Here is an 11,508-nt window from a genome sequence, read left to right on the forward strand (position 1 = left end):
TTCTGTCAGATGCATATATTTTATAGTCAAAAGAGATGACTGTGATAATCTGGTCTGGCTTTCCTCATCATGCATGCCATGAATGTTTCTAATTATTCTTGCCTTGAACTCCAAAGCTTTTTGAACCGTATTGTGCATCTTTCAAAAAGCCATACAATTGTTACCTCATGTTTTACCTTTAGGCAGACGATCTACTGTTCCCCTTGTTAAGTTGTATTATCTAGGAAGTGAAGTTTAGATACATTTGCAGCTAAAAGCCTTCAGATTGCAGTGATGACACTTGTATCATAAACTTTATGCACAATCAGGTGAGTTTTGTATCCTGCCTTGTGCATGTCCCTCCTCCTAAATCATCAGCTGTGCAGTCCTAGTCTTGCATTATATGTCATTCTTTGTGTGTGATTTCCTATGCTTGTTTTTAAAGAAAAAAGAAATTACAGAAAAATTAAGAAGTCATCTCTTCCTGTGGTTACAAACTCTCACAAGTGTAAGCTGCCTAGATACCTACCTGCAGAAGGCCCTTGAAGACATTTAGTGTGCCATGTGTTATATGCTATTCAGTAACATGAATATTCTGCCTAAAACCTTTAGGGATGGACAAACAGATTGCATACGCATGGGGATGAATAATAGAAGCACAGAATGGTTCGGGTTGGAAGGGACCTTAAAGATCGTCCAGTTCCAACCTCCCTGACACAGGCAGGGACACCTCCCACTAGACCATGTAGCTCAAAGCTCCGTCCAACCTGTCCTTGAACACTTCCAGGCATGGGGCATCCACAACTTCTCTGGGCAACCTGAATTTATTGCCCTATTTTCCTCTTGAAATCCTAGTCCTGCCGTGTTTGACTAGCTCCTACCTGAAGGACCAGCAAGCTCTGGTCAGCAAGTGCTGGTCCTTCAGGTAGGAGCCCAGTACCCTGAATTCTTCTTCAGGTAGCCGGGATTCTACCTTCAGGTAGCCCGGATTCTTCTGAAATGACATTTGCTAATGTCTGCCTACAATGAAAGGCACAGAGGCATTTGCAGATTACCATCAAATGATCAAGTGGAGGTACACGTGTGTGTGGGTATTTATCAGTGGTTCCCATTTTGGAGGAAATAATTTTATGGTGGGGGTGATTGGGGTTTTCCAGTCTCACCTTTCAGGGAAAGGAAGTCTTCACAGCTGCTCATACTCTTTTACTGCAAGTTAATTGAGCATCAGTATTAAAAGCAGCACTTCTGGAGAAGGGAGGTGGGATTTAGAGTGCTCCTTGGGAAATTCTTCCAGTTGATGGTTTTGCAAGACCCAAAAGTGATCTGCTGTCAAAACAGCTGATGTGCTAAGCAGAATACATCTGGAGGATGTCTCACTGAGGCAAAGATCAAGCAAGGTTCATGCAGAATTAGTTTCACAGTTATATGTGTTTTAAATTGGCTCTCCAAATTTCTTAACACCTACTATCAGTATTCTTACTCCATGTCTAGAATAAAGTTCCAGTATGCCAGATAAAACATTTTTTACTTGAAAATACTGATCAAGCTTTCTTAAAACCCCTTATAGACGTAAATTTTGAATTATACCTAAAATAATCTTGATTAAATCAGTCAAAAAGGATTTAGGTCCATGACACATACAACCTTGATTCCTCTCATTCTAAGCTATTAAAAGGAGAAATTTCCCTTCAGTCCATACTGTGAAAACTTGGTAAATGCGAAACAGCACCCAGTATGAATACAAAAATATATTTACAGTGCCAGTCTTTTCTCTGTGAAGGATGAAGTAGTAGTTGTTTTCTTCACATAATATATGCACACTAGTTATAAAAGAACAAAGCAAGCATAAATTGTGTGCAGAATACCCAGCAGATGTTTGAAGTGCTTTGCAAAAGACTCATTGCAGAGGCGTAAGTGTAGAATGCATCTGGTATTATGGAGTGATGTGATAGGTACTTCACAGTTAAAATCAGCAATGTGGCACTTTAACTTTGAAGATACAACCTAGAGGGTAACCTTGCAGCATCGTTGTAGGGTATCTGAGGTATTTCCTTTGTGTGGCATTTTGAGACTATAGTTCCAGCCTGTAGAGTATTATGAAGGACATTTGTTGAGATCCTGGGACTGGGAAGAGTTCAGGTACCTCAAATTGCGAGCTGCAGTCAAAAAAAACACTATTCTTCAGGGGCCACAAACAAAGCAGATACTTTATTCGCTGGGCATCTCTCTGTTTAGTCTGGCAAATTATCAATGCTAATGTAATACAGAATACAACAGGGAGAGAGGGCTGAGCGCTGAGACTCAGTGCTTGCTTTGTTTCCTGAGTTGCAGACTCCAGTGCCCTTGGGCTATGCTGCTGACACATGGATCTGGCTGCCCAACCAAGCAGCCTCTGGAGCAGGAGAGACTTTCCTCACCCCACCTGTTGGAGATCCTCCAAACGGGTCTGAATGTGGAGCTTGAAAGTCTATTCTTAATGTCAGGCACTCAGAGGAGCTTCTCTGATACCTAACAAGAACGTGCCAATTTCCTGATCTAGATCCAGCTCTCGGTCTTTTAAAAGGTATCACAAATGATGCAGATTATGCCAGTCTACATCAGGCATGGCAACAGTCATGTTTTACTGTGTGTAAACAACTGTGAGACTGAACACGAGAGGCTTGCTAGCCCCTCTGTGGATCTCATATAGCGCTGCTAAAAGCTTGATTTGCTGACCACACCTCTGTCAGCACTTACGCTCTGGTTGTACAGATCTAAAGTATGAAATAGTTTCCTACAAATTCTCTTGATTCTTTGCCAGCAGGTATTATTTGTTATGATCTGCTGAGGAGAACAGGACTGCTTTAAGGCATGGAACTGTATTACTAACTTCAGTGTCAGAACAATAATACTGGGGTCAAATGCCACTAATACATCAAATTTGTTTTATCTGCTGTGATTTACTAGTACTGGGTTTTAAATACCAGCTGCCATCACTGTAGCCACACAGCTCCTCTGATGAATATATGTTCTACAGTCAAAAGACTGACATAAATTAAGTGCTTTCACATGCTTCAGCACCCTCTACCAACAAGACCGTTACTGATTTCCACAAACTAGAAGGAAAGACAAACCCATTTCAAGCAGGTTAGCTGTAAATTCAGTGCTTTAAAAAAGGACTGGGGAGAAATTAGGGTCCAGTTAACTTGAGACCTAGCTTTGAACCATGGGGAGACCAAAAACCCCTGCAGAGAAAGGTTCACAGTGAATGGAATTGCCATTGAGCATAGAAGTCTTTAATATCAATGCATCTAAGTTATGTTTCTAACAACTGCTGCTGTATAAGGTAAAGAGGGATGTAAACCTGGATCTGAGATGTTCCTCATGCGGGCTTGCACCTAAATTAATGGCCAGAAAATGGCAGCTCCCACTCCTTGGTTTCCTATGGAGGCTGGTTGTAATTCTAAGCAGTGAAACTGGGCAGGGTGGATGGGGATGTCACAAGGCAACATCTCAACTGTGATCCTCCAAACACACAGAAGTCTCACCTTTTATAAACATAGAATCCTTGAGGAATTCCTAAGTTTTTCCAAGTAAGTTTTCCTTTGCATGTCAACATTTGAATGTAATTCAGAGTAGCTGAACATTCATGTTCATACTGTTCATTTCCATTTGCTATCATACAGATTTAGTTCAGAGTTACATCTACAAGTGACATCTGTCACTTTATCATTGAGTCTAAATTTGATGTAGGCTACCAGAACCATTTAGCACATTATGAAGGGAACAAAATGAATTTGCAGTCACTGAGAGTGTCTCTGTCATATCCATCTTCCTCATTCTGAAAAACTGGAAAAGTTATGACAACGAAGTCTCTAAAGTGCAAAAGCAGCTTCCAATAACTGAAAAAATTAATTGGACTATGCAAACATGGGGTTACCCTGCAGCATTTTATGGAACAAGGTCTGAAGAAAAATAAAGATGTTTTTAATTCTTAAATTTACTTAGAAAAATAAGGGAAGTTAATGGAAACAGGCTGTTTCACAAACAGAAATTACACCATGATTTACCTATTACATACATTGTTACAGGTTGTTGCACATGAGCCCGGCATTTAACTGAGAGCCAACCCCTGGTTTCTGATTTTCCATTAATTTACAAAGTTGCAAACTTGTAAATTAGTATAATGGGAAAAGGTGCAAATGATGCATTCTCAGACGCCAGAGCATTTGACTGTAGTGCACAGTTTTACATTTTCAATGTATATTTCCATATTCCTAACTAGATTTGCTGCTGTCTTGGAGAGAAACCATGCAGGAGATGAAGTGTTCCCTGTGTAAAATGCAACCATTTGCTGGCATTGCTCTTGGTGGTGGTCACCAACCCCCGCTGCCAAGGCAGGGCTGCCTAGAGCAGGTTACACAGCAATGTGTCCAGGTAGGTTTTGAATGTCTGCAGAGAGGGAGACTCCACAACCTCCCTGGGCAGCCTGTTCTAGTGCTCTGCCACCCTCAGTGTAAAAAAATTCTTCCTCATGGTGAGGTGAAACTTCTTGTGTTTTAGTTTATGGCTGCTGCTCCTCATCCTGTCACTGGGCACCACTGAAAAGAGCCTGGCATCATACTCCTGGCACTCGCTTTTGAGATACTTACATGCATTAATGAGATCCCCTCTCAGTCTTCTCTAGTCTAAATAGGCTCAGCTCCTGCAGTCTCTCCTCATAAGAGAGATGCTCCAGACCCGTGATCATCCCTGTGGCACCATTCTGAGCAGTGTGCTGTAGGACACCCTGCCTGAGCAGGGCGGTTGGACTAGCTGACCCGCGGTGGTCTCTCTCAACCCCTCTGTGATGCAGTCTGTGACCTGCTCCGTTTCAACGTGTTTTCCACCTCACCCGCAAACCCTGGGGTGTCTTCCCAGCGGCTGGAATTCCTCGTGGCCGTTACGGTTGATTTCCGAGTCACCTGGCAGCTCACGCCGAGAGCCACCACGACCCTGCCCGCGGGGACACGGGCACCCTCAGCGGCGCCACACGGCGCCCCCTTGTGCCAGCGCGGGGCGCAGCGCGTCAGTCCCGGCCCGGCGAGCGGAACGGGACGGGCCGGGTCACCGCCGGTACCGGAGCGAGCGTCCTTCCGTCAGCCTTGCGTGAGCCAGAAACGCCTCCCGTGGCTGTCACCTCTGGTCGGATGCAGGGTGGCTGCGGCGGGTCTGCTGTGCCCGGCGCCGGCTTCTTGGGGTGCGGAGGGGTTACACCCGACACCGGTTTTGTCCTTAACGAACGCGCACTTGCCGAGCTTCAGCATTTCAGAGCCATCAATAATCCCTAAAAGGCACAGCGGGGACACACCACCGGCGTGCTGCTGTACCCGGGGCTGTGGGGTGAACGCTAAACCACTAACTGCTGATACATCTCTGACTGCGGATAGGTGCAGAGTCTGCTCCCTGGTTCTGCTTGCCCAGAGAAGCCCGCATTTACTCTCTTCAGAGCTGTGTTTTCCGGAATGTCTTTAAAATTTGCACATGATGCTGCTATTTTGTTATTTGTTGGTAGTAGCTTACTCCTTAAGGAACTGCAGCTGGTCACTTCTTCAGGGCAGCCACTACGTAACCCCTCGCATTTCTACCATACCTGGCACAAACAGGAACCAGAATTGCGAACGCTCATAGCTTCTAGCTGAGAAAGTCCATCAGCTGTCTACTAGACAGCCGATACCTGAGGATATTGGTAGTTATGGAGATGTAACTGAAAAGGTTTTTCCTCTGTTCTCCATAAGCTTTTCTTCAAATCGTTTCCCTGCTGAGTTTCTCAAGCCCAAATCCAGGATCATTATTAAATAATCATCAGCATTTCAGTCTCCATTCTTGGCAGCCTGAGCTTCAACTACTGTCAACAACCATCAAGATCAGGGGAAGCCAGAAAAGAGCATTCAGGGATGAAACAGTCAAGAATATTAAAGATAAATCCATGCTGATTATAAATGCCTGCTCAAATGGCTCCTTTAGGATCTGAATACAAAGATGCTTTGTTCTATAAACAGCCATTAGCACCACCCTGCTGCTAGCAAAATGCGACTGCTATAACATATCTGACAGCTTTCAGATTTGTATTTGCTATGGAGTTTGTCATCATTACTGCAAACCGCAAGCCCTGTGTCAGAGTGTGCGACAGGAAAGAGACTTATTGCTACAGCAGCCATGCTCTTGGACTGAAATGGTGCCTGGACTAGAATTCCGACATACCTTTCCTACAAAAACGTTTTCTTTAGGAGTTTCCACTTAAACCAATGAAGTGTAGAAGAGCATCCATAATGAATGAACATGCCAGGAACTAGATCTTATAGGCACATGTGGAGACCCGTATAAATGAATAAGAAGTATGATGTGAGCATAAAAGTCTGCCATGGGCACTGCAGTTATATGAAATGATCCACAGCAATACCACTCTTCAGTGTTAAGCAATGTTCTGCAGGTATGTGTGTATGTAGAAATAGGGGAAAACTATTTTTTTACATAAAAATATACTTCATTGGTGGTATATAAATACATTTGTATGGAGATTTAACAAATTGAGTTTCACTTTCAATTATGTATGTATCTAAACTAAGTGAATAATGTCACAGTGTAATGGGTGAGGACATCTATTTATCTGCTGCTAGAGTACTCCTTTTTACATGGTGCGTTAACCCACATAATGGTGCTGTATTTAATATTTCATCTTAGCATAGGGCAGCTGTGTCAAGTAGCTGCCAAAGAATTTCAAAACCACTTTCCTAGTAAAATTACTGCAAATGTGATAGTTTCTAACTTCTATTTTTCCACCTTTACAAACAACACGCTGAAGACTGCTTGTCAAGGCATTATAACAACTATTTTCTGGCATAATCCTACATTTAAGAATTTTTAAGTAGCTTTGTACTTTGTTGGAGTCTCTCCTGAAGCAGTAAATAAAGTCTGAGTCACTCATCTTGTTTGCTTCATTACTAATTGATAAACCAGTGACTTCAGAGGATGCCATTCCATTTAATGAATTGCTGATGATCCCCATTGACTGCATCTGTATTGAAAACAGGAAAAGAAGTACAATTTATAACAACACATATAATAAATCTTTAAAATACTAGTGCAGAAGCCAACTGAGACATCACTATGTTGAGCTTTTACTCCAAACCTTTCACGAACTAATAGAAGATATATATAAATAGAACAACATTGTCTTTTTATCTTAATGGTATCCACACGACCTTTAAACTAGCATGGAATGATCTGATATACTAGTAGTGCAAGACTACTGGGATATAACTCCATCTGAGTTTAAGTATAGGAACCCCTGCTTGATAATTGTTATTTCCTCTTAAAGTAATGTACCAAAGAAGTCTTGAGATCTTTTTAACCATTTATTTTAATAAGTTTTGTGAAGGGAAGCTTCTTATTGTGAGCATTTGCCAGCGCTGTTTAACCTGGTGAACTCTGCAGCCTGTTACCACCTCTCAGTGTAGGAGCTTCGTGACAGAACCAAGCACAGAATTAGAGTCCTAGAAAAAAGCACAGCTGCAAAATGCTGGGATTCAATAGCATCTTTGCTTCATTTTTTTAATTATATTTCTACCCTGGTCGATGAGAAAATGAACATGAGCCGGCTTCAGTGTGCGCTCGCAGCCCAGAAAGCCAACCGTATCCTGGGCTGCATCAAAAGGAGCGTGACCAGCAGGTCGAAGGAGGTGATCCTGCCCCTCTACTCTGCTCTCCTGAGACCTCACCTGGAGTATTGTGTGCAGTTCCATGTCCTCAACATAAAAAGGACATGGAACTGCTGGAACAAGTCCAGAGGATGCCATGAGGATGATCAGGGGACTGGAGCACCTCCCATATGAAGACAAGCTGAGGAAGTTGGGGCTGTTCAGCCTGGAGAAGAGAAGGCTGCATGGAGACCTTATAGCAGCCTTCCAGTATCTGAAGGGGGCCTATAGGATGCTGGGGAGGGACTCTTCATCAGGGACTGTAGTGACAGGACAAGGGGTAATGGGTTAAAACTTAAACAGGGGAAATTTAGATTGGATATAAGGAGGAAATTCTTTCCTGTTAGGGTGGTGAGGCACTGGAATAGGTTGCCCAAAGAAGCTGTGAATGCTCCATCCCTGGCAGTGTTCAAGGCTGGGTTGGATAAAGCCCTGGGTGGTACGGTTTAGTGTGAGGTGTCCCTGCCCATGGCTGGGGGGTTAGAACTAGACGATCTTGAGGTCCTTTCCAACCCTAACTATTCTATGATTCTATGATTCTACCCTGTGGTATGTGGTTGGTACAGAAAGGTTGAACCTTCAAAGCTTTCCTTCTTAGGAATTCCTTCAGGGGGGTGTTAGAAAAATAAAATCAGGTAAATATACCAGAAGTGCGTAGCTAGTTTATAGTTGATGGCTTGCTTCAGTTAAAGAATGAAGCAAACAAAGGTAAAGCTGTGAGGATGAGCACCTCTAAGTTTAAGGCCATTTTAATCCAGAATCATGGCTGCACTTGGAGTTCCTGTTTGTAACTCTGAGTGACCTTCATGAGGGCTGCATTTTAAAGCAAGGTACAATTCCTCCATTCCTAGTAATGAACTACTTATCATTTTACAACTTGTATTCCCCATCTGTGTTCATAAAGCTGAGAGGTGATCTACTTGTTTAAGATATTAGTTTCTTATTCACATTTTAGTGAAACAGATACCTTGGCAGTGTAAACATTTCAGAATGGACACACAGCCCATTTGTTTAGCCAAAACTACAATTAAATTTGAATATGGATGCATAAGAAATGCAAAGGTCAGGACTTCAAGCCAGTAATGAGAAGACAGAAATGGAAATAACAAAAAATTACCTCAAATAATTTATATATGAGCTGCCAGGATTTGGAATGGAGTTTTGAAATTGTTTTTGATTGGCATCTGACTTAAGCAATGCCACTGTTGTCTTGAAGAACTTATCCCAGCATGAAATTGTGGCCTTAGGAAAGAGGTCTTTGCAGCAGACAGCATTGATACTTGGATTACTTAGAATGTAAATACCTGTAAAACTAAAACCACTAATTATGTGTGTGTTGTCAGCCTGTCTACATCTCCTTACTGTTCTAGAAAAGTCAAGACATTACTGGCTCATATATGAAGATGCATACAGCTCTAATCTCTGTACTTGTGTCTTTCTTTTATATATTTGGTATTAATAAATACTGCTCTACACCTATGGATGTTCATAATGCTACCTATGTATCTGCTAATCCATAAGCTAAGTGACATCCTTTGAAAAATTCCTGTATCTGTAACAAAGTCCAGTGTTGCTGGATCAGAGCCTCTGTTGGCATTAAGCTATAGCCCACATGAAAGCAGATATTAGAATAATAGAATAGAATAGAATTGTAGAATAGAATAATAGAATAAAATCGTAGGATATTGCCCATCCTGAAGTCACTCACACCACATGACTGATATAAATTAAAGCTAATTCAAACCTTGCCTTTTCTGTTACTTTCCTAACCCCAGTCTTCAGCTCATGTACCATATTGCTGATTTGCTTAGCTTTGATAAGGCTGTCATCAGGTAGCTCTCAGTGGTGTTCAATATGCTGGTTAAAGTGGGAAAGTGGTTCCTTTCAGGCTTCCAAAAGTCTCAGGATCAAGTGAGTTGGTTCTTCTCTCTTATAAATTAAAACAGTAAAGAATGTCGCTGTTAGTTTGCAGTATTCAGTCAGTAGTTTTCAAGTATTAAGGGCCACTCTGGTTATTTGCTTATATAGAAGCAATTTTGTATTTGTCTTGCTTTCAGCTCTCTTAGACTCCTAATCTCAGTTGTACCTTAAACAGTGAATACAGCATTAGCAAAATGGTGGTGTTCTTGTCAAATCTGGTACTCAAAAAGCTTTCAGGAACCCCTAGAGGTCTCAAGAGCTCAAGAAGCCTCACCTAGAGATCTGTGCTGATGGAAGTGCTGGTGTTTCCTCTCACCTGATGTGACTGTAGCTGTGTTGGTTAAAGGTTTGCTTCAGACATGCTTCCCAGAAGGTGCCTGGTGGTCAGGATGGTTGCTTTTTGCTGAGAAAGGTTGGACCAGATAATCCTGGAGGTCCCTTCCAACCTGCTATTCTATGATCCTCTGGCAGACTCAATGGCTGTAAGACCTCACTTGCAATGTAAGTTCAGAAATAAGGTTGGGTAATTAAAGCTTTCTAAAGCAGTCAGGGCCTCGTTTCCCATTGCCTTTCCAGGGAAGTTTCTAAACATCTTGGGGGAAGCACCTTACTCCATCACAACCAACGAGCAAAACGTTAACATTCATCTCAATCTGTCTCCTAAATGCAAAAGTTTCTCCCACTGCTGTATCCTCTGCTTTAATCTGCTCTTTCTCTGTATAAACTCTTCCTGCTCTTCTCTAAACCAATAATGGTATCTTTTTTTTGCTCTTTGCCTTTACATTTGTCTAAACCAATTTGCTGTTCTTTTCCCCTTACCTAAGTACAGATTCAGAGATAATGACTGTTATTTCTTTCTCCTGGTTGCTTTTTGTACTTTGCAGTGACACTGATTAATTTAACTTATCTGTCACATTCACAGGTTTCTCAGTTTCTGTTCCACAGAGACTGCCACAACAAAATCAAAGGGATGTCTGTCTATCAGTCATTTGGATGAAGTACTACTGCGATGCCCTATAATAAATACGATCTGAGCATATGTAACCATATACAGCTTTTGAAACACAGCAAACTAAGGATTCTTACGCAATTCCTCTGTGATGTGCACTTCTTTGGGGTCAAAACTTATCAGCTTCTTCAACCCAAACTACTGTTGAAGCACCAGAGGCATAAACTGTCTACCTCTAGCCCGAGACGGTGGGGGACCAATTCAGCCTGAGGGGTGGGACATTTTGGGGCTTAGACGGGACGGGGGATATTTTCACCTTTCTTTAGGGACGCAAAGGGGGTGGTGTGACCCACTGAGCCCCCTTTCAGGCCAACAGCCCCGCGGGAGCCGCGGCACCCCGCTGCCGCCCCGTCTTCGCCCGCCGCCTTACCGGGATTTTTTGGGTGTATTCTTTGCCGTTGCGGGTGAGCATGCCCGACGTGTGGCACTTCCTGCGGGCTTCCCCAGCGCGTTGTCAGGGGGAGGAGAGTGTTTTTCCTATGGGGGAAGAAAACCTAAAGAAACACCGAGCACCCCGCCCCGCCGGCAGCTGCTCCCGGCCGCGGGGCCGGCCCGGCACCCACCAGCTCCGAGTAGAGCGCTGTGGAGGGGCTGCGGATCCTTCCCTGGCCCGGCACAGCACAGCCCTCCCGCTCCCCTCTGCTCCCCACCGCCCGAGTGAGGGCCATGGCAGCGCGGAGCCAGCTGCCTGGCTTGGGACAGCTGGGATCGGCAAGCGACGGCGTTGGCCCCGTATCCCATGATGCGGGATGGGGTTGTACGTGGCGTGTGAGGGATCTCCCGGTCATGACGGCTCCCTCCGTGACGCGCCCAGCCCGCGGCCACCCTGAGCGAGCAGCCCGGTGCGGGGCTCCCGGCTCGGCGGGCGGACGTGGACGCCTT

General features: G+C 43.7%; 1 protein-coding gene across 1 annotated transcript; it reads right to left on the bottom strand.

Moving 5' to 3' along the window:
• Positions 1 to 6,664: 6,664 nt before the first annotated feature.
• On the bottom strand, positions 6,665 to 11,294 carry LOC136018632 (prolactin-like). The gene is given in 5 exon segments (XM_065691909.1): positions 6,665 to 7,015; positions 9,447 to 9,626; positions 10,997 to 11,064; positions 11,067 to 11,103; positions 11,190 to 11,294. Coding segments are annotated over 5 exon segments (741 nt in total).
• Between the last annotated feature and the right edge of the window lie 214 nt (positions 11,295 to 11,508).

This window comes from Lathamus discolor, chromosome 1 (assembly GCF_037157495.1).
Source record: "Lathamus discolor isolate bLatDis1 chromosome 1, bLatDis1.hap1, whole genome shotgun sequence".
NCBI lineage: Eukaryota > Metazoa > Chordata > Aves > Psittaciformes > Psittacidae > Lathamus > Lathamus discolor.